We start from the raw sequence: 23,291 nt of genomic DNA, 5'->3' as shown, positions 1-23,291 counted from the left end.
CGAAACTATACTATTTAAAACCAAATATTATGACACTCTAAACAAGATTTTTCCATATTTCCAAAATGATTTTAACCAAATATAACTGAGAACATTTGTCGGTATAGAAAAATATTATTAACTTTGAGTGTATGTTCTATTTTTTAAGGGAACCACTCCATCCATCCGTACGTAGGGATTAAGCTCTACTTGGGGATCTGGTTCGACATGGGTGCCCGCCGATAGCTTTGCGATGTCGATTACGGCTTTTGGAGGAAAGTTTCCGGGAACGACAGTTTCAAAAGAAGGATCTGACTTCGGATCACTCGTCGGCTCCATCGATTTAAATAGAATATCAGGGATGTCTACTTCGATTTGTGTCATGCGTCGAAGCTTCCGGAAGAGAAAATACATCGGTACCAGCAGGGCGACGACAGCGAACATAATATATAGGGGTAGTTCCGAGGTCCCAATGTATTCCTGGTGACCCATCCACCTGGGACTAATCCACTGCATTCCACCGCTGGTGCTGTAAATATAATTAGCAGACACGGCCACGTTCGGTAGCACCATGGGTCCTTTGAATTGGAACTGATGCTGGGATTCGTCTAAGACCTTAAACTGGATGAGCTCGTGGTCATCACAGATCTGGAAACTGTTAATGGAAACCGAGCACCACGACACGGTGTATCCGATGAGCTCATCCTGATCAATTGGAGGCAGCCAGGTGATGGTGTGATTGTCCTGGTGGTACCACAAATTCCTCGGCTGTTGATTAATGGAGTTCGTTAGAATGGGCACTTGTAGATCGCTGCTTTTTATCGACCTTCCCTTCAAGTTCTGGCTCCAGACGGTCACCTTAGATGGGTCCGTGGCATCCCAGTTTCGAAAGAGAGCGGAGTTGTTGCTCAAGATCATTGCCGTCTTGCTGGAAATAACGGGTCTTTCAGAAGGGACGCTACAAAAGTATATAGGGACAGCACGACCCCATATTTTTTCCGCTCTTTCGACATTTCTCTTCAGTAAGGTTTGCCATTTCATCATGGAAATTATTAAAATGTATTATTTAAATTCGGAGTCAGTGGCCTCAACTTTAAGAGCCCTATGTCCAAGTTATGTTTGTAATAATTTCCACTGGACAACTGAGTGTGTAGTGGAAAAATTTGAATCAAAAACAAAATGTTCCCGTGCCGATGAGTAAAAGAAAGGCCCGAAGTGTCGAGAATATGGCGCATCACTTGAGGAAGACCTAAATTAGTCAACTCGAGCGTGAAATTGAACCAGTATCGGCCGATTTATGAAAACCGTCGAAAATTGGGTTCTGCGTATGGTCTTTTGCAAGCGTGCCCGTGGTGGCCATGCAAAAGAAATCGAGTTACTTTCACAGAAATAAAGAATTTTATTGATATCCCAAACCATTTTGGTTTTTATTTAAGTAGCGCTTTATTTTTATAGCGCCCTATTTTTGTAGGTCCTTTTTTTTGTAGCGCTCTTATTGAAAAACCCGATGGTATGGTTACTCGTAGTAAATGGGTAAATTGGACTCGTTGAAAAGTAAATAAAAGCGCCTATATATATTGGAAATGAAAATCTTGTAAACGTGTAAATCAAACATTCAAATATAAAGTTTTAAGCAATTGATGTGACAGCCACTGGACCTGGCGTTCAATTTAGGAAACAGTCGCTAAATCGCCCATATTCTTAAAGCTATAGAATTAAAATAGATTATACTAGCGCCTATAAAGCCAATGTTTGCTTCAACGGATTTGGTTCGGATGATTTTCTAATTTCAAGTTACTCCTTGAGTTAAAAAAACTTACCCTCTATCCGTAATCGCGTAATACGTAAAATTCGGTCCGTTGATCTTCAGTTCGTCCAGCTGACGCCAATAAACGTACAGATTCTGCTTCTTCGGATCGTAGAAGAATCCATTTGGTAGTATATCAGGTGGTCGATCGGGTAACTTTGCCTCCGTTACAAACTCGGGAGTTTCGATCTCGGAGGACCAGGGAGAATCCCAAAAGGGATAACGACGCGAGATAATCATCTTATAGGCCTGATATGCGTACGACGGACTTGTGAGTTGGTAAATTTTCATCATAGGTACAGCCGAAAATCGCACTTTTCTTTGTACAAAATGCTTCTGAATTTCGGGATTGCGGGGCAAAAACCAAACTCGCCACTCCAAGTTTTGGGCACTATAGTCAGTTCCGGACCACCAAAGATGTATGGTGTGATCAAGCGAGATATGCAGCCTACCCGTGGGCCATTCTGGCGCAAGGACTTGTTTGAAGCCAAGTTGGAACTCCTTTTTCTGGTTGTATCCTTTGTACTCCATATCTATCCTTAATTTGTACTGATTAGTCGTTCTATTCAAGGGTAGGCTAGGGCATTGAATCGTGGTACTGAGAGTCTTTTTTAAGCAGTGGACGCGCGATATTTGATTAACACTCAAGAAGTAGCTCTTTTCCCCACCATACTTTGCATAGCCCTCCTCGCTGAAGTCGCACGATAAACCAGTTTCGTTTGGTTGGAAATTACACTTCAATTCCTCTATATGGATTAAAGGCACTATTGCCACCCGATACTTGGACACTTCCGTTTTTTGATATCTGCAGTACCAATGCACCTGAAAGTGCATATCAACGTTCTCTTTTTTGAACATGATGGTGAACTCGTCGAAGGGTTGCGTTTTTACTGTGTAGTTTAGCCAGTTCACCATGCTCAGATCCTGTATTCGCACCGTAGAACTATTACACCTGCAGAATACCCCGATGGTTCCACCGGCTAGCACCGCACCAGGTTCACTCCACATAATTGCATCACAGGGTTTTTCAGCGCGACAGCGGATTATCAGCACTCCCAGTAAAACCACCAGATGCGACCTCCAGTTCATGACTGGCTCAAATGATTGCATTTTTTACAATAGTCCCCACTTTTCAGCTGATTATTGCAGTGCCTTGAGATTTAAAAGCCGTTGTGGAGCTTCTTATCGCTTGTTATAGGTTGTATTTTAAAAGTGTGTATAAATTAAAACCCAAGTTGAGACAGTACTTGTAATTCAGTTCTTACGAGTCCTTTTTATACTCTTGTAGAGGAAACGAATCATAGCTTCGGTGTTTTTGACATATTATCTTATACTATTGGGAATAACATTTTGTGTATTTTTAAAAATTTCGAGTTAAATTTAATAAAAATCGGACGACTCTAACACATAGCTATCAAAGAAACGGTCAGAGAATTAATGAAATAATTATTTTTAAAAAAAATGAGCTTTGTTGGTTTTGATCGTACTTTTTTCTAATCTGGGTACAGAATATTTTAACTTTTCAGAATAACGAATTTATTTTAACCACAAATATCACTGAAGCTAGCAACAATCCTTAAAAATTTAACATGGTGTTATTAACATTGATTATTTTTTAAAAATAATTCTTGTTGTACTTAAAATTCTCAACTGGTTCTAGCAGATAAAAATCTGTCCTCTTCTGTGGTAACTATATATTTAATCCTGTTAGCAGTACCAAGAATAACTATCTGTATTGAATACTGTTCCCCTTCATTGGTGACATTACAATAATTTTTTGGGATGATAAAGAAAACGCTTTATTTATAAATATTTTACATAGCTTTTTGTCTAGTAATCTTCCTTAAATAGAAAATAGTGTTTTGTGGTAACCTGCGGCTTACCATCAAACATATAAGCTAATATCACTAAGTAGTCTCCAGTTGGCCATGGAACTGGAATATAAACTTCATGGAAATCGCTAACCGACACCAAGCCCTACAAAAAAAAATGAAAATTTTAAATTCGATAGATAAAAACATCGAAAGGAGCTCTCACCACATAAGGACAGGTATGATTCAGTGTGGATACGTGCTTAATCATATCCATGATGATTCTCAACACAGGATGATTTCGTTTTCTCATAAACTGACAGAGATCGATGGTGAAATCATACAGAAATGGCTTGTAGCCATTAGCCCTTTTCATAATCTTCACTTTAAGATCAATGTTGTATGCTGGCTCTGTAAGTGTTAGATTTAAATTCAAGCTAGTCTTGTTTCGTGAATACGCCTTTAGTCGACAGTAATGAAAAACGACCCACGACTTGTTGTGGGACTTACAAATTACATTTGTTTGCTTAATAAACGGTGCCTCCTATAATAAAAGAATTATTATTTTCATAATATTCGATATACTAATGACACCTTACACTGCAAACTAGAAAACACACAGGCACAAATACCCCAACAATAAATAATTTGGAATACATGACTGATTTCTTTAAACAACAATGGAATACTGCGAGTGTGTAATGATACAATAATATTTTATTATTGCATTCTAGCATGTCGATAAATCAACTTGCAAATTTTAAATGTTTCTATAAATGTACATCAATTATAATTTAAATAATTATTTATAGTTTTTATAATTCATAGAATTTAATGAAGCAAGAAAACGGTTAAGCCAAACTTGACTACAGTCATAAATATTTTGATGTAATTTGTAATAAAAATGTTCATACCCAAATTTTTTGAATAATAATTCTAATTGGATTAGCTTCCTTTGGCTTATTTTAACTGGAGTAGCAAGGATTTTGGCCTTTACTAACGAATCATATGCTCCATGAATGCTAGTGTATTTACTCGGTAATAACTTAAGCCGGTAATTACACTGCCAAAAATCCTGGAAAATATTCTGACCTTGTATAAAAATCCCTTCAATATATTTTTTCAAACTGAGAACCTGTGGCGTGCTATTATTTTTTTTCAGCTGTTCAAAACAATAAGACTAAGGTAATTTTTCTAGTTAGCATATGAAACCAAAAGTCGGTTTAAAATCGAAAAATCGTACTGAAAATTGTGGGGCTTATCCAGATTTTTTCTTAAAGGTGTGGACTGACGTACTTCACAGTGACTCCATGATAATTTGCATAAACTAGAACCTTTTAAGTATTTATAACACATCCGCGCATACGATAACAAAAAGTCGCTGATGTTGAAGCCAATCTGTCTGAACACCCTATTATATCGATATATGCGAAACCGTAATCGACATACCAGAGCTGCCACCACGAGTCTCGTGCATCGATAGACCGAGAGCCATAGCAAGCGGAAAACATCGATCCATCGATTTGCAATTGAAACGCCAGAGGGCGCCATATCGATAGTCGCCGTGAATAATCGATTTTCCGAAAATCTCAAAAATATCGGTGCATCGATGTTTCCATCGGAGTTTGTCCACCTCTAGAGCAAAGGAACAACAACATTTGTGGGCTGCGCGTTGACGAAGTGGATGTGAAATTTTCGTTCGTAGGACAATTGTTAATTATCCACTGGCCGAATTCGCCCCGCAATCACGTGTCCGTGTGAAATGTGAACGGTGGGTAGTTTCTTACCTTGCGCGTTGGCTGCCCTCCTGGCCAAATCGAAGTCGGAATAAAATTACAAAAAAAAAACTAAAAACCCAACAACACGGTCGGGCGACAAAGCGACACGCCTCGCGTTGTTGTTGTTGTTGTCGCGTGTGTTTTTTATTCGGCAGCAATTATTTATTTATTTGGTCATTTTATTAGCAAAAAAAAAGTGCTCATCATAAATCCTAATAAATAACAATTAAAGTGCAGTCGCATTGGGAAACAAAGAAGAGGAGGAGATAAAGAATATAGAGAGAGAGCGAGCGAGAGAGGGGATAAAAAACGAGACGTTCTCTCGCCCTCTCGCTCCCACCCCCGCGCTTTCTCCACCTCCTCCGCGTCCACCCTTTTATCAAATTTGTTGTTGCTGCCTTATTTGCTGTTTTTTGTTTTCATCGTTCTTTTTTTCCGTCTGCGTCATTATTCGCGGTTGTCTGATTTCGTGTGTGTGTTTTTTAGATTCTCTGATCGGAATCCGATTCACTTGAAGTAATATATCTATGCAAAAATCCAAAACATACAAAGTCCAGTTAACCTTACGTAATTGTGTGTGATTCTAAGCGACCAAAATGCATCTCGATCCCAAAAAGTATCTGAGATTCGCCTGCAACGTGTGCTAAGAGGTCAAACAAAAACGAGCAAAAGCGGCGAAAAGAGTGCGAAACGAAGAGAGAGAATTCAGAATCGAGCGAAGAGGGATCCCGAAGAAGGACTCGATCGGCTAACCGGAAGCGGAAACGGCAACGGCAAACGGATACGGAAGCTGGCAAGATGGCCGCCGCCCACAATCACCACAATGCCAATCTGCTCAGCTCGGACATCTCCCGCAGAAATCCGCAGGACGAGTACGAGCTCATCCAAAAAATAGGCTCTGGCACCTACGGCGACGTCTATAAGGTGAGTGGGGAATTGCGAAATGTAGTAATCCCATGTTAAGCCGGAAAAAAACACTTCACACAAAAACACTATCAAACAAACGCCAAAGAAAGCGTGTGCCTCTGAGTTAGAATGTTGCCCCGGAATCCCTTACTTTTCCTGCAATTTTCGCATTCCTTCTGCACAGAAACAAATTCATATGGTATATCAAAAATATCAGAGTACTGGAATTCAAAGAAAATGTTGTCAGTAAGATTACTAATTTATTATTTTTAAATGTTCACAAACAACATTCATTCTAGCAAAGGAAATAAAAAATATAATTGATTAAGTTAATAAAAAATAAAAATCGATAAAACTAGGTTTTTTTTGAGATAGGTAGAACTAGTTCTATTAAGTTGCATTTTGTTTAGCAAAGAACTGCGAAATGTAATTTGTTAAGTGCAAATAATTTGGTTATAATTCTCAATCGTACAGATTAGTAACATTTTAGGCACTGCTGTAGGAAATTTAGAATGCATTAAATCATGAAAATAATGTGGTATTATTCTTCTCACAGTGCAAGATTGCATTGCATCTCCCCATCACCCACTTGCAGACCCTCATTTGTACATCTGTTTGCCACCGCATGCTCCTCGACCCTCCCTCCACCCACAACCCCTTTCAGCACCCTACCCCTCCCTTCCCCTTTCCCCTTCCCGCGGCACAAAAATATGCGCAATTTTAGTTTTCCATCTCTTCTCCGTTGGGGTCGTTCTTTTTTATACCATGTTTACTTTTGCCGTCCGACGAATGGAAATATGACAAATGCCCCGAAACGCCAGCGAAGTTGCCCTTGGGCGTAAGGCGTGGCACAATGCAATTGTTGTTGCCAGGGGTGGGATTATAGGAGGGGAGTAAGGAGAGACATTATGATATTCCTCATCGGCAGGGCAAGGGTTAAGTTCCCCGTTTCCATATGCAAAGCCTTTGGAGTCGGGGAATTTCCTCAACTCGATTTATTGCGTTCCAGTTGGCTATCGAAATCTATAAATTATCAGCAATCTGCCGGTTTTCCATTTGATTAAATTTGACGGAATCGAAATTGATTAAATTTCACATTTCTCAAAAAAGCAATAACGCCGGAAATTCAATTATTTTGTGCGTTTTTGGAATGTGAAATTGAGTTATTGCGTTTAATTTGATTGAATATAAAATGGTGTTATACATACGATTTTAGTAAAATACAATATTGCATTTGATAAAACGTTTTGATTTTTTTTGTTATCAGATCAGATGGAATGCTGCGAGTTGTTTAATTGACCTTGTGTTTTCCCTGATTACAAAATCAAATTAATTTACAACATTACTCTGTGTGATAACGAACCATAAAATCAATAAATCTTTGATATAAGTACACCCCAATTTTACACGAAATATGTATAAATAATTAGCAAGTATTGCATTTGATAAAACGTTTTGATTTTTTTTGTTATCAGATCAGATGGAATTCTGAGAGTTGTTTAATTGACCTTGTATTTTCCCCAATTACAAAATTAAATTCATTTGCAGCATTACTGTGTGTGATAACGAACCATAAAATCAATAAATCTGTAATATAAGTACACCACAAATTTTCACGAAATATTTATGGCCTGTTTTTCGCTTGTTTGATTTTAATGGATTGGCTTACATATATTATAATTTGCTTTTTGGATGAATGCTAAAAGACTTACTTTGTGATGGACTAATTTCTGGAAAGTCAGCTAACATGTCTTCCTAAAAGCATTAGCCATCTGAGTGTAACTTTGAAGCCATTAGATGAGTGTTTTCTGCCCATCGATTTGGCAGTTGGCTTTGATTCATTCGCCTCACTTCAATTTATTCGATAAGCAGCCACGCGCTTGCATTGATTATGGGGATTAGTTTCCAATGTGTTATTTATTTATGTTTGCCCACATCTGGTTTGGGTCCTCCGCTCATTTTGCCATCTGATTGTGTCTTCTTTTTTTAGAGTCTGGTTCTGCTTTCTGTATCTTTTGCCTGTTCCATCCATGGGATGCGTCATGCTATAAGTCCGAAGCCCATGGTTTCGACTTCAATCCACCATTCCGTTTCCACTCTTATGTTCTGTAGCTCCCCCGACTTTTTACTTCGGTTTTATTTATTTTCACATCGAGGTACATATTTGGTTGTCAGGGGAATTTATGATGCCACACAACTAGGGGGAAGGCGATGGCATTCCGTCTCTGTTTACAAAAGCGAAAAGTTTGCCAAGTGTAAAACAATTGGTTTTGGGATAATTTCCAGTTCGGTTTCCCACTTTGTTTACACTAAGTTTTGGTTATCCCATAATTACACATCGAGCACTTGGAGTGCAGGGCAACCGAACAATCAACGTGGCGTTCTCTTATTCACCCATATTTGCAACTCGTTTCGCGATATCAGTTTACAATAGAAATAATAACAGCGAAATGAACAACAATTCGCCCTGTTGACGGGCTATTTTGAATGGAATTGGGTTTCCACTGCTCCAATTTGCTTTCTGCACCTCCCCCACATGTTTCCCGCTCGAGCCACTCACTCATTGATTCTTATTAGTGGCACAATGATCCAAAAATTGAGTGCAATAGAAAAAAATGCGCACGTTGAGAAAAATGATGAGGGAATTCGGCATGATGCCTGCCACACTTGTGATTCACATGCTTTTAAGTTTTAATCTCCATTTTAACGAATAAAATTCCAGTTGCTAAAATCGTTGTTTTAAAGTCTAGTGACTAATTCTTTTATATTGCATGCGTATTTCGAGTTTAATTTGATAAACTGTCATTCGTCATGTGGGTTATTACTTGTGGATAAATTATAATTTAGAACTAAAATGTCTTAAGATTTTGTTTAAACATTTTAGGAATATTCATTTGTAAATTAATTTGGTATTACAATTTGTAAGGTAGATTCAAAATGTACATTCCTATGTTTCGTCACTTATTTTCCTGGAAGTTCATCTTGACTCATACGTTTGCACAACGAAAGTTATATTTATCCCAATAACTCAGTTTCAAGTAAGAAATAAAAAATTGGTCCAGTCAGCAGTATATATGCGTATCACTTATTATAAAATGGATGTTTTTAAGTCGAAGTTAAATATAATTCGAAACTAAATATTCTTAAAACATATATATATTGAGAACAAAATAAACTTGAAAATGGAATGGAATCAACTTAATCTTTTTCTGCTCTCACCAGTGCTACATGGTTTTGCATGTTCCTAGCTTAGTGCCCTTAATTTTTTCTCCCTGCAGATATAATCTGACTGTATCTCAAAATTAAAATGCAATCTTTTCGAAACCATTTCAAACTCAGAAGATCTTTACCGATCCATACAAAATTTGGGCAGTAAGTTGCAAAAAACCTTTCTTTACTCAGTACTTATGTATGTGTAATCTTGTTTCATGTATTATGAACAATAATTTGACATCTGTTTTTCTTAAGTTGCTAAGTATTTATAAGCCTGGCCCTACTTTGAAAAATGCATTCTTTTCTAACTTGAAAATTTAACAAACAGTGTTTCTGAAGTTGTTGAATAATGTTTATGAGTAAGACCAAATAAATTCTTAAATGGTCCTTTTTTAGCCCGCCCTAAGGGTTAACTTTCGCCTATTCAAATAAATAGTATATGTCGGGTTTTAATGTTTTTTCTCTCTTGAAAAGCTAAAGGAAACATAAATGGCACCTGTCAAAGGGGGTGGGGAAAACTCAGGACGGGAAAACTTTGGTTTAAGAGGAAGGTGTAGCTCGGGGTTTTCATTACCGGAAATTGGAGAGCGAAACGCAAGTGGGGAAAGGAAAATAAAAGAAATATGGAATAAGTGAACTCTGGGCCTTTCAGGCGTACAAAGGGAAAAGTGCCGGGTTACCTAGCGTTATGCAATGAAAACTGGCACAAATACTAGTGCATGGCCGCATACATATTTTATGCGTGCGTTTGCCTGTGTGTGTTCCTGGCTGCTGTGAGTCTGTGTGTGTGATTGCCTTTGCCAGGCACTTGACTTCGCCATACAATGTTTCCCATTGTTGTTGCCACACTTTAGCAATCATCCTCGTCATTGTTGTTGCTGGTTTTGTATTTTGTATTTTGTTTTGCCTTTTGTTATTGTTGTGCACGCAACACGCATGAAAACATGAAAAAATTGGCGCAAAGCTCTCAACGAAAGTGGGTGGTGGGTGTTTTTTTTTTTTTTGGGGGTGGGAGGTTAGAGAAAATTACTAGAGAAAAGAACGAAGTGAAGTGAATTTGTAGCTGTGAAGTGGCGGGAAAAGGGGGCGGTGGCGGTGGGCGCCCAAGGAGGTCACGTAGACAACGCATGTGTGTGTGTGGGCGTGGCTCCATGCGTTTTGTCTGTCTGAAAGTGTGTGTTTATGTTTGCTGATTTGCTGCTTGTTTGGTTTCGGTTTTCACACAAATTGCAATTGCAATTGCAGTTGCTGCTGCTAAACATAAAGCTCGGCTTCGTGCTTCAGCATCCCCTTTCATTTGCCGAAAATGTGGCCATTGTTTCTCAACTGAATTCTGTGCCAGGCAGCAGCAAAATCACAGCCAAATCATTTACGCTAAAAGCCCAACTGCTTTGTCAGCCTAGACAACAAACCAAAAGCATAGAAATAAAGGAAAAATGAACCGAAAATGTTTGCCTTGAACTAGGAAAAGCGAAAAAAACAAAGCATAAAACGGAGAAAATGTCAAAGGGGTTTTGCTTCGATTCGCCTTGGCTATAGGTAAGAAAGGAACCCCAAGTTCCTCTGGGTTCTGGCGGGGGTAATATGCAAATGGATCTTGACACGCCCACCGCCAATGGGCGGAAAGCAAACAACCAGCAGGGAGACAGTTTCAACGCCTTCGCCGCATTTAAATGTTAAATGGCGAAACGCACAGAACGCAGAACTTTTTCTAGGATGGGGAAAACAATGGTCCACTGGAAGGAAATTTCATTCAAAACTTTATGAAGTTAAATTATAAATATTATGCATAATTTTATGCAATTTGTATGAACCAATCAATTTTTTTCATTTTCAAAATTCCGTTTAGGTCATCTTTAAAATGATATTTTTAATCAACTCATTATCGTCAAAACTATTTTATTACTTCTTATCACTTATGAAATGTTTTTATTACTAGACGATCCTTAAAGAAATCTAATATATTTCTTTTATATTTATAATTTATTCTATCCTTAATAGAATCTATTAATATTTTCATTCTTATATTTAAAAAATATTCCCCATTTTAAAGGGATTATCTCTCTGTGTCGGAATGTAGGCAAAGTTGGGTGGCAATGGCAACCCTTAATTTAGCAACAACAAAGCGCCATAACAAAACAAGTGACGATTGGGTTGTTAGCGGGGGGTTGGTTGTTGGAGACTGGGAAACTCAGGCGGTGCAAAGGGTCGCCATGTTGACCCAATTCCGCCGTGGCAATAATTTGCACGTCTTCTACGAACTGGAAAGGGGAAAGGGGGAAATGGGGGAGTTACTGGGAAATGTTGTGGGTGGCAAATACGTAGCGTTGGGGGTATTTAGAGGGCAGTTCCGCCCGCCGACAGTTGCAATGCTTTGTTGGCTTGCGGCTGCATTCTATCTCACTCCGCATTGCCCTCACCTTATCCCTCCTGCTCCTGTTATTATACCACCCTACCTTTCTCCCCATTTCCCTTAGCAAAAACAAATATTGCAGCAACAACGCTTACAACAATTGCTCCATGTTGACCAGTGAAATCGAGTTAACTACGGATACTATATCAGAATGTATTCCATGTTCGCTCATTAGCCTGTTCACTGACTTGCGGGCATAAGCAGATATTGATTACCGCACCGGGAGCAAATGGAGCCGTAAATGGGGTATTATAAAACTACATAAATACGTCGATAATGCTAGTTTACACAAACGATTTATAAATCGTTTGTTATAAACTGTTAGCATTGACACTAAAGTTGAGGCAATAATTTAAGATTTGTTTGCAGTTTAATAAGTTTAAGAAAAAACTCTGAAAATATCTTCGAGAAGTCTCTTAATGTCAGAGGCATGTGTACATATATGTTATATATACTTACTAAGCTTCTGAATCATTGATTACAAATTATGAGCAAGAAAATGTAAACTCAGATAAGAAAACCATAAATTAAAAAGCTTTTTAATTTTCAACATTAATTTGGCTTATCTGGGGTAGAATTTTGAAACATTTGTTAATACTCAACAGATAGAAACATTTGCTTTTACTCAAATGATAGAAACATGAAGGTGCTGAGTAAATTAGTTTATTTCTAGCTTGACACCAGTTTAAACTCATGGAAAGAGAGACAGATAGCCCCATTTCTCAGTTGTTACCATGATGGCCACTTTCAAATGGGTCGTGTAGGTGCGGAGGTGGATGTGGAAGATCCTTAATTGAGTTAGAGCCTAACACGGTTAATGGTGTCCGGGTGAATTAGGGAACAGGATCTGGAATAGGAACAGGAACTACAACAATTTGGCGCAATTAGCAGGGACAGTGCCAACAGGGACACGTGTTCTAGCTTCCGACCCGCCTCGCCCAATGCTCCTCGTTCTTCCCCCGAGGAAATCCCTGCAGAGCCAGCAGACCAGACGGAAACCACTCCCTTCCCCCTGACGTATTTATCTGGGATCCTTTCATGCCTAAACTAATCCACTCGCCAAATCAACTCAAATGCTCGAAATTTAAATAAAAACCCAACTCCAGGGAACCCTAAATTCGCCCCGTTTTTCATTCCCCGCAAAACCCAAAAATCCCAGTTGTGCAAATATTGGGACTGTCTGTTGGGGAAGCCACCCCCTGCACCCTCTGCACCCCCGCTCTCTGTTATCCTGTTCGCTTTAAAACATATCAGAAATATTACACAGGTCCCTCGCCCGCTTTTCACCGACATCAGCAGACGTCCCCAAAGCCAAATAAAAAAAAGGCAAAATAAAAGAGGATCCGACTCTAAATCGGAATATATATTTTTTTCTTTGCCCCGTTTAAAGTTGGGCTTTGTGGCGGTGGGCGTGGGTCAGAACAGAGGGTGGGGAAACGTCGGGAAAGGGTCAGTCGTAGGCAGACACTTGTCTGTGGTGGGCGTGACCGTGGGGCGAATGCTCTTTCCTGGGTTTTGCTGTTTTGGAACTTGTCACTTGTCCAGGAAAGGGAGAAACACCAAGGCCTGTCTTTGGCACAGGGCCTAGGAAGTGGCAGCTGCTGCTGGCTAATTTCCCCACTGTTCTTCTTTCAAACGTGCCTCCTTTGGCTTTTCTCCTACTCGGTTGCACTGTCCAAAAAATATCTAGAAACCTTATCATAATTTTGATATTACACTGATAAAAAAATGGAATAGTAAATTTAAATATGCGCCTATTGAATCCAAAATTTCATATTTCATATTTAAATTTAATACAAAAAACATTATATTAAATACGAAACATGTTAAATTGCCTAGTTTAATATAAAAATATTTAAATCAAAGAAGAGCATATTTAATTTAAATTTGGGTATATTTGTTTTAAAAAATATTATATTTATCGTTAATATTTTCAGAATTAAAAAAATCCGTATTTAAATTAAAAATGTTTCATATTAATTTTAAGTATTCAAATTATTTTATTTTAGAGTTTTTAATATTTAATATAAAAATGTTTGTAATATTAATATTGAAAGTGTCAATTTGAAAGGTTTCTTCAATGTTTATATCACATAAAAACACCTCAAGAAGATATCTTTTATATTTACGTACAAATTAATTAATTAAAATGTATTTTATTTGTATTATCACATTTAAATATGTTTCATATTAAAATATAAGTTTCTGTCATGTCCGTTTTTAAGTACGATAATATTTAAAATAAATATTTTAAGCTGACTTTTTTTACAAAAAGATTTATTTCATAAACTGTATACTCATGTATATACATACATCTGTTTAGACCAAACATTATACATTTTTAAAAACAAATTGATATACATTAAAGTAAATTGACATATGTATGTACATATGTAAATGGGCGGAAAAAAAACGAAGGCGCTAAGATAATTTTTGGCGGTTTTTTTTTGTTCTATGCTACACACATTCATTCTTTCGCGTTTGCTTTGATCGATGACTCTTCTTCTTTACCACTACACGACGCGTGTCATTGAAAAGTTGCAGCCGAAGAAGTTGGAAGTGTCGGGCCTTTATTAAAGCGAAGTCGGCATAAAAATATAATATTCAATGTGTGGGCAGCAACTATCAAAGCCAAAAGGGACGATTGATCGCACTATCAAAAAATCGATGTGAAGTTTCTTTAAATAAATAAGTGTGTATGTGGGCAGCAACATTCAAAGCCAAAACGGACTTATCTCGCGGCTTTTTTTTTTCTTTGAACTGTACTCGGCCATGCATATGTATGTACAAGTACATATGTATGTACAATTGATTCCGCTTCTTCAACACGGCACGCTTGCCATTTCATAAATGCAGCCAAAGAAGTAGGACGTGTCGGAGCTTTGTTAAAGTGAAAATAGCTTAAAAATAAATATGAGCATACGTATAAAAGTTAAATTACATTTATCAAAAATATTTTAACCGTACTGCGTTTTCGTAGAATACAGCAAATTAGCGCGCGCCGTTACACGCATACATACACATACATATGCACATAGTGGATAAACAGAAATCGAACTAAAGTGAAGAATGTATTAATTATTAAGTGGATTAAAATTATCGGTTCTCAGAAACGTATGTACATACATTCAAGTGCAGCTGCACACAAATACATACATATACCACAGCGTGCGTTTACCGTTGCTTGGTCGCCAACAAAGTTGAGCGTGCCCTGGCGAACACACACATGTACATTTGCTGTAACACATCTACACACATCAGCGTGCGTTTACCGTTCCTGGCAAAGTCATAGGTAAGTAAAAAAAGTAGAAATATATACATTTTTAAAAGTAAGAATACGGCAAAGTATGTTGTATAATAACTTTTTTCTATTTCATTCCTCGCAAATATACAAATTCCAAAACGAAGCGTATAAAACTGGATTACATCTTGGAGGTTCCTGTTGAGACCCAAACAAAAAGTGGAAACTGCTAGATTTTGACGAAACTTGGCTGACAAAACGGAATTAATGAGGGAGATTTCAGACTGGAATCTCTTTATCGAAAAATTAAATAAAACCCATCTGAGTTTTTGAAAGTATGCCGGGCGCCGGAATTGGTAATTTATAATTTTAGTCAGACTACATTCAGATTTTGACTTTTTATTTATTTTTTTGTGCTCTTTTGTTGTTTTTTTCAGATTTAAATCTTTTACCAAAGCAGAGACTATTGGTAATTTAATATTTTGTTTAATCTCTTTAAAATGGAATCTATAATTTTCTTTTTTATCTTACTATTTATTTCACAGATAATTACAAAACTAATTATTGTTTAGCTATTAAGATTGGTAATTCTCTACTATTGTATCTATTGGTAATATACATTTCTCTGTAAAATAATTATAAGTGTAACTGTATTATTTGTACCCTCCAGCAAGCCGTTATGAAAAATATATGTTTAAATAAATCCAAAAAAAAAAAAAAAAAATTTGTGTACTAATTTTTTTTAGTGTACCAAAAATATTTAAATACCTATCATATTTAATATTACTATTGGCATATTTTGAATAAATATGTCTAGTATTGAATCTTAATATGACTTATATTGAATTTTAACATTTCGGTTATTCATTTAAATATTAAAATGTTCAAATTTAATATGGTTTCAGTTTAAATTAAACACGTGTACTATTTAATTCAAATTTTTAAAATTTAAAATCAAATAGTCATTGTATTAAATATAAATATGCATTGTATTTAATTTAAATATGGCTTATATTTAACTTAAATATTTAAAATATTAAAATCTATTCCGAAAATATTTAAATTTAATATGGAAATAAAGGTTAATATGCGCATATTTAAATTTAATAAAAACCGCAATGGATGAAAATCAAAGCGAAAAATATTTGGGTTGAATATGAAATATTTGGATTTACTACGTTTTTTTTATCAGTGTACGTAATCAATTTCATTACTTACTTTAAAACGCTATTGTCGACGGCCTAGACTATCAGATACCTGTTTCTCAGCTGACAAAAAAGCGCCACCTAGCGTTCATTCCTATTGGCTGTTTACAACATCTCACTAACACGACACATAACTAAAAACCTAGGTGGTGCTAGTGAAATTCGTAAGAAGCCGATTTTCTGTATGAACATGTCTCCATCCCTCTCGCACTCTATTTAGTTTGCTAATTATAAACTACTGTTTGATTCTAACTTTTTAATGAATGGTCAGATTTAAAAAATTTTTGGTATGTTGATGGGTTATGATAATAAGAACAAAATCTCGTTTAAATTTTTACAAAATATTAAAAAACGTGGGCGTTTTAGCGTTACGGGAAATTGTTGGCGTTAGAGTGGGCGTGGCACCCTGCTGAAACAAGCTTGCGCTGCGCAGGAATCCCAAAAATCTTCATACCAAGTCCCAACATTCTAGCTCTTATAGTTTACGAGACCTCAATGTTTATACGGACAGACGCACATGGCAGGATCGACTCGTCTAGTGATCCTGATCAAGGATATATACACTTTATGGGGTCAGAAATACTTCCATCAACCAGTTCTTTTGGACGTTTACCAAACGATTTCTTCCTCTGCATGCCCTTTGATTTCGTGTTTGACCCTGGAGCCTGGGCAACGTCTAAATGTCACCATTCATCTTGCTCCAAATGTCCCTCCAGTTGAAAGAGTGGGAGACGGAGGTGGTTCCTTGGCCACCCTGCGGTTTCTTTAGTTTTTCTCTTCATTTCCTTGCTCATTTCCGTTTGACGTTTTCCCTGAATATTGAGCAGCAGCATCTTCGCTCCATCCGATGGAAAAGTCTCTCCATCAATTGGATATGTGCCAGGGAGGTGGGAAAACTGAGGGAAGGATGGGTGGTCAGAGGCGGGAGAAGTGTTTACAGCATTTCCAGCTCGTTATTTGGCCAATTTCGTAAAGGATTTAGACGGGCTTTCCTCCTGCAGTTATCCTTTTCCAAGTTCGTATGTACTTAGTCCATGTGTACATATGTACTTGCTCATGTGCATATGTTCTCAAGTGTGTGTGGGGCTGCCAAAAACTTTGTCCTCCAATATAACTTCTTCTCCTTGTGACTTGGGCCCCGCTCAACTTTGCTACGTCAGAGTTTGCCATATTAAAATCATCATCAGCGGCGTCCAAACACCCAACTTATATAAGAAGCTAAGTAAGAATAAATTGAGGCAGAAGTAAAACGGGCGAATATTTCAGGCATGCCGTCATAAACTTGAGCCAAGTGGGCGTGGCATCAGCCTACACACACACACTTTTCTTAATGCCAACGCCGCGCAGCCGCCAAAGAGTTGCAAAGTTGCAGTGGCAGCTAAAAAAACAACTGAAACTGAGACCTTAAGTCAGGCTGAAAGATGAAAAAGAGAGCTATCGATGTCGCGATGAATGTCGCACTCCCTTTTTTGCCCCTGGCTTTTCACAAAGTTCATTGGACTGCCTCACGAGGGGAAAAATTTAAATGAAATTACTTATAAGTTTGTACATTTTTATCTCAAATAACTCATAAATATTTGTCACATATTATGACATATCGAGTCAGCTAAAAAGAGTATTTTTTAATATATTTCGGATTATATGTAAAGCAGTATTCTCTACATTCAAATCTTAACAAACTTTGGTCAGATACACATGTTTTTTATAAAATTATACCCAGTTCGAGCTCTAATATAATTAAGTATTTAAGAGAACCATTTATTTATAACCAAACCTTGAGTTTTGCATATGTTTCCATGCGAAATAATAAAGTCAAGAACACCTCGTCATAAGAAACTTTTACGTCAATAAAAAATAAATTACTTTTTACCTTGGAATTTTATATTACCCTTTAAGAATCAGTAAGAAAAACAAGGCGGTTTGTTTTTTGTGTAATCTCAAAAAACAATAATCCCCAGGCAATTGACATTCGTTGTTGTGAGCAACTTGAGATGAAATCGTTGGCAGCTAAATTTGCATTCAATTTTTGCCACTCGAAAAGTTGACTTTCCCGCTTTCTCCACCCTCTCCCCTTTACTTTCCCTGAGGGCAGCGGGAGATGATTAAAAACTTGCAGAATTATGCAAGTAAAATGAGCCACTTAACAAGTGGCGGGTGGGTCAGATTCGTAGCTCCGCGCCCTGGTAATCGTCGGTCGAAAGTTGACCTGCTGTTTGCTGTTTTTGTTGTTTTGCATAATTCCATTAGCCGCCGAAAGTTGTGGCGCGGGAGTCGGAAAAGTTTGCAGTACAAACTAATTCCCATTAAAATGTGTAATTCCAATTTACGGTGAGCAAAAGCAGTACTTGTGGTTCCAGGAAAGTGCATAAACCACCTCCCAAAAAGCAGGGGAGGAGGTTTTTTTTTAGATGATTGCAATTATTAGAGCACTCGAATGTCTTGGGCCAACGATTCGAGATATTCTCCAGTTGCCTAGCAGCTGCGTGCCCAATTAGGGAATCCAGAATTCATCTCTCATCAGAGAGGCTCAAGATAAACCGCATCCACTCGTAATTCCCATCAGCTGGGAGGTAAGGTCATAATAATGATAACGACCAGGGATCCAGGATGCTGGAGGGTCGGCCGAGCAGTTGACAAAATAATCAAAACAAACAAAAATAATGATTAACCTTAAAGTAATTTGCATAAACTGCGAGAACTCTGCAGGCGGCGAGCATAATTAATGAGTGACGAAATCCCAAAGGGCGGGCGGGAAAATTCTGGGATGAGCGTAAACCGCACAACACTAAACTGACTTTAATTGAGGGAGACATGACGAAATTATTAAAATTATTATGACAGGCCGCAAAGAGAAAGAGGGAAAGGGACGCGGAAGCGTGACGAAACTGTTGACAAACTTGATATGGAAGAAAGGGAGAAACGGGGAACGAGAATAAGAGTAGTAGACACAGAAACACAATTAAGCAAAATAATTGTGCTTGAAATAAAGTTTTTTCCCTGTGACGAGTCGGGAGAATTATAGAAACAGAACGAGAAAGGCTCTTAAGGTTTTCGAATGTGAGGAGAATTCCAGAGCTCTTCTTACACAGCGAAAAAAACCATTCCATTATATAAAGTCTGAGATCAAAAAAACTAAGTTCTTCAGCCGAAAGTAAAGAACAGTTTACTCTTAAAATCATTTTCAAGTTAGTTTTACATTATTTTTTTACTTCAGACTTGCTTAAAGTCCATTGTATGATAAATCATTTAATGATATTTACAAATTAAGAACTTTTCTCTGTATGTGTGTAATTGCAATTAGTAAATGGAGTTTTACTTAAGTCCCAAGCAAGTTTCGGTACTTTAAGGCTTACTTTTTTGCTATTCGCTCTTTGCGTGGCTCTTTGATGTGCGTAAAAAGTGAAACAGAAGTGGAAAACAACTGCGAACAGCCATTAATGGGTGCTGAGGGGTTTTAGGGGGAAATTGTGTGATGGGTAACACATTTGCTGGCCAAATTGACAAACAAGTCAAAGCCGTGGAATAAGAACCATAAAAAGCAATACCAGTGAGAGCAGAAAGAGGGAAAAATAGGGGAAAAAAGTTGCAAAACAAATGAGAGGGTAGAGTTGGCAGCTTTGAAAATGCGAGGAAAAAATATGATAAAAATGAAGTAGTCACTAAGAGCTACAGATCACAATAGCAACAAAGAAGAACCAGGCGGAATAAAAAGAATGAGCGGCAGACAAGAAGTGAAATGAGCCAAAGGAAACTTCAAGTCAAATAAAAAGTCTTTAGCAACGCTTCTGCCTTTGCTCTTGCCCCATCTAATAATGTATGTGCCTTTGTCTGCGACCATCGAGGGGGTTTTCCTCTTGCCCTCTCTCGCCGTTGGATTGAGTTTTCCATAGGTCCATAATGAACATTGTTTGCCTCAAGTTCAAAGTTTGCGCCAGGGAAATGCGCTTCATTAAATCGAAAGAGGAGACAAAGGGGCGGGGCTGGGAGGGTCTCCAGTGGGGCTGGAAAAATACTTAATTTAAAGTTTTGCTATTTTATAAATATTCAACTTTCGCCAGGGTTCTTTTGTCTGGTTTTTTCTGTCTTAAGAAAATACTTAGCATTTTTCTTTCAAGAAACTGAGGGGGGGGGGGGGGGTGACCTTGAGCCAAAGCCGAGCTCAACCGAAAGATATATTGCCTGAACTGAGCAACTCTGGGCAATCCGCACTGATGACAGATGACGACCACTGAGCGTTAAATGATGATGAAGCGGCCCCGAAGCGGAGCTTCATGCGAAAGTCGCGCCTCTGCGAGAAAAGCAGAGTTTTCCCGGGCTTTCCGCCCCACCACCCTCCGCTTGATTTATGCCCTCAACTGCGCCGAACAGCTTGATGAAGTTCCTTTTCCAAAACATTACGTAATTTAATGCAAACCCCAAACTGTTGTCAAATATTTCACGTTGCAGGCAACCATAATAACGTTCCTCGTTTCTGGCTGGGTAAAATTCCTGCTGGAGGAGAAAAAAAAATGCAGAGTGGAAACCGCTGACCAATATTTCACAAACAATGCCGAAACAAAAGCGAGAAATAAAGGGCGGAAGTTGCCTGCAGTTGTGTGTGGGCGGGGGAAATGGAAAAGGGAATTTCCATCAGAGCTGCAGGAGGCGCCCAACCGCAGTTTCAGGGTTTTCCTCCTTTTTTTCAGACTCCCACAGCGGAGAATCCCTCAATTATGCAATTTTCTATTTTTCAGCAAATTGAAACCGAACTTGCAACTCTCTTTTTTTGCTGGCCCAGTTTTGCAGCACAACTCCTAGGCTCCACGGGCAGGTGGAAAATGGTTTCTGATTTGGGTTTTCCTTGCCTCTGCCGACGCTTCCGGGATGGAAAAACATTTTTGGCTGCTTCTCAATAATGTACACATGGTTCGTCCTCAATCTTCGAGCCTCGATTGCTAATCTCGAAAATAAATGTTTTCCTTTTTGCGGCAGGTAAGCTGTCCTCTTTTCTCCATTCGAGTTGCAAATCAATTTTCCTAGTATCGCTTTTTGTTATCAGTTCTGGCCAAAACTAGAATTGGTATCCACAGGGTAAAATAATCGTCAATATCGGTTACCAAGTGGTTGCTTTTAACTTATCGAAACACATTTATAGCACTTAGATACCTTTTATTGTCAGTGATTGTAAATTTCCCATGAAACTGGACTAGCAAATTAGGAAACTAAACCTATTTTGATAGTGAAAAATTATAATTAACTTTTCGAAGTCAGTCATAGTGTTGGTAGCAATGCCTGGTAAAACAAAAAATAAACAATAGGAATATAAAATTCTATTGACTGTTTATAAAATCCCTGCGGAGTAGTTTTTAATTAAACTAGAGAAACAAAGCGATTTTTAAAACTTATTTTTTTGTGTGCATTTTTGGGAATGTAAGATAATTGCCTGTCCCCTTTCCATATTTCCGGAACATCAATTTTAAAAGCGAGAGACATTTTAACTGGCTATTTAGACTTGGTTCGACTCATTCCTCCGTTTTATAGTGGCGCCAAAAGTAAATAGTAAAATGAAAAATCTTATGGAAATATTGCCAATAGAGGGAGGAAATTCTGCATTTGTGTTAAGCACTTGCCACTTCATGCCGCCGGAGCTGATAAATATTCTGGGAAATAGTTGAGCTTGGTGGGCGGAATGGCGAACTTTGTTCTGGGCAAATGAAAAGTTTTCAAATTCTCCTTGGGCTTAATCTTGAATTATGAGTCGGAGGCACTTTCAATGAATTTATGGCAGCCGAGAACTGTTTGCTGTCTTAAAACGCAATAACCGTTAAGAACATCGGCTATCCCCTTACCACTTTTTCCGCCCCCTTTTAGCCTACTAAAAGCGTTTGTTTGGTTCACAATGCTTGGCACGTTGGTCAAATGGTCACGTTCCGTTTGCCCGAGGAACCCGGCGGCAGGTGACAAGCAGGTGGAAAATGGGGGTGGTGGTGCTGGTGGCTCGTTTCGAATGTGATTGATGAGAGGAGGAAGGCGGAGAGTGATAAAAGTTGACATTCGACAGGTGTGCAAGGCGAAGGGGAATGACAAAACGCATGTAAAATGAAGAAACAAGTCGCATTTTCCGAACAAAAGATAGACGGAAAGCGATAGCAGTGGAAATGGCTCATCAAATTTATGACAAAAAACATTTATCATTCCAGTAGGAATTGTGTACCAAAAATGGTTTACAGCTAAAATCGTAAATTTAACAGAATTTAAAAACTAAAGGAATTGTGAATCACTTTGAACAATAACATTATTTAAAAAGTGCATTAAAATATATGAAAAAAGATCTTCGGGATTCCAACTCATGCTCAACCTATCGGGTTAGATCATACCATCTTGGTAAGCCATATATAAATGTCATAAGGCCTACTGTTGGTATAAAAAGGGATACACACTCTTTAAGATGTGTAATTTATATTTATAAAATCAAAATCTCGAACTAATTGGTCCATTCTCATTATCTAAAACCTACTTTTAAATACAATAAAGAACTCTTTTTATAATTATTTTGAGGAACCCAAGCGATGTATCGCCCTGAGTCACGCTCCCATCTCCATTTGCGATGGCAGAGCCAACAAAGCAACAACAATTAGCGTTGCTGCCTCGATGTTATCTGTTACCGCCTGTATGGGTACTTATACTTATAGTACAGGCGGGTGCACACGCATCAACATTCACACATGGCCTGGCAGACGGGCCTGAAAGTGTGCCATTGGCATTCCCAGTTTATGCTCGGCACTACCCCGCCCCAGAACCTCCCCTCGGGCCCCAGAACACCCTCCTCAAATGTTATCGCTTGGCATATTAAGCCAGGGAGCAAGAACCGTGCTTGAAATTCATTCATTTGCTCATTCACTCGCTACAGCTATTGAGTCACCTCTTACTTGAGAGCTTGCATCAAACACGGAAATTAG

At 38.1% G+C, this 23,291-nt stretch overlaps 3 protein-coding genes across 9 annotated transcripts in view; 1 reads left to right on the top strand and 2 right to left on the bottom strand.

Moving 5' to 3' along the window:
* Positions 1–10: 10 nt before the first annotated feature.
* LOC119550363 (cytokine receptor-like) lies at positions 11–2,869 on the bottom strand. Of its 3 annotated transcripts, XM_037859002.1 has the most exons (3): positions 1,800–2,869; positions 806–907; positions 483–747 (listed from the first exon to the last, which is right to left on the bottom strand). In XM_037859002.1, exons 1-3 carry the CDS (start codon positions 2,792–2,794, stop codon positions 588–590), a joined length of 1,257 nt encoding a protein of 418 aa, XP_037714930.1. In that variant the 5' UTR covers positions 2,795–2,869; the 3' UTR covers positions 483–587. The 3 variants fall into 3 exon arrangements, with proteins under 3 accessions (XP_037714929.1, XP_037714930.1, XP_037714931.1); XM_037859001.1 differs by having other exon boundaries at positions 11–907; XM_037859003.1 differs by lacking the exon at positions 483–747 and having other exon boundaries at positions 753–903.
* A 747-nt stretch (positions 2,870–3,616) lies between these two features.
* LOC119549506 lies at positions 3,617–4,256 on the bottom strand. The gene is made up of 3 exons (XM_037857617.1): positions 4,197–4,256; positions 3,824–4,141; positions 3,617–3,763 (listed from the first exon to the last, which is right to left on the bottom strand). Exons 1-3 carry the CDS (start codon positions 4,254–4,256, stop codon positions 3,617–3,619), a joined length of 525 nt encoding a protein of 174 aa, XP_037713545.1.
* A 978-nt stretch (positions 4,257–5,234) lies between these two features.
* LOC119549219 (mitogen-activated protein kinase kinase kinase kinase 5) overlaps positions 5,235–23,291 on the top strand; it is a 57,689-nt gene continuing 39,632 nt past the window's right edge. For 4 of the 5 annotated variants that reach the window (XM_037857092.1, XM_037857087.1, XM_037857091.1 and 1 more), the window contains exons 1-2: positions 5,235–5,368; positions 5,862–6,299. In XM_037857092.1, coding sequence (XP_037713020.1) covers positions 6,174–6,299 — 126 coding nt within the window. In that variant the 5' untranslated portion in view covers positions 5,235–5,368; positions 5,862–6,173. The remainder of the gene's footprint in view (positions 5,369–5,861; positions 6,300–23,291) is intronic. The other variant, XM_037857086.1, reaches the window with a different exon arrangement.

Source organism: Drosophila subpulchrella, chromosome 2R (assembly GCF_014743375.2).
Source record: "Drosophila subpulchrella strain 33 F10 #4 breed RU33 chromosome 2R, RU_Dsub_v1.1 Primary Assembly, whole genome shotgun sequence".
Lineage (NCBI taxonomy): Eukaryota > Metazoa > Arthropoda > Insecta > Diptera > Drosophilidae > Drosophila > Drosophila subpulchrella.
This window is presented reverse-complemented; position numbering and strand designations above follow the sequence as displayed.

Coding starts and splice junctions, on each gene's coding strand:
- LOC119549506 (XM_037857617.1), bottom strand. CDS start 4,256: ATGTATTCCAAATTATTTATTGTTGGGGTATTTGTGCCTGTGTGTTTT. Junction 4,142..4,196: donor TGTGTTTTCTAGTTTGCAGT/GTAAGGTGTCAT, acceptor CTTTTATTATAG/GAGGCACCGTTTATTAAGCA. Junction 3,764..3,823: donor ATCATACCTGTCCTTATGTG/GTGAGAGCTCCT, acceptor TTTTTTTTGTAG/GGCTTGGTGTCGGTTAGCGA.
- LOC119550363 (XM_037859001.1), bottom strand. CDS start 2,794: ATGTGGAGTGAACCTGGTGCGGTGCTAGCCGGTGGAACCATCGGGGTA. Junction 908..1,799: donor TACGCGATTACGGATAGAGG/GTAAGTTTTTTT, acceptor CGTTATTTCCAG/CAAGACGGCAATGATCTTGA.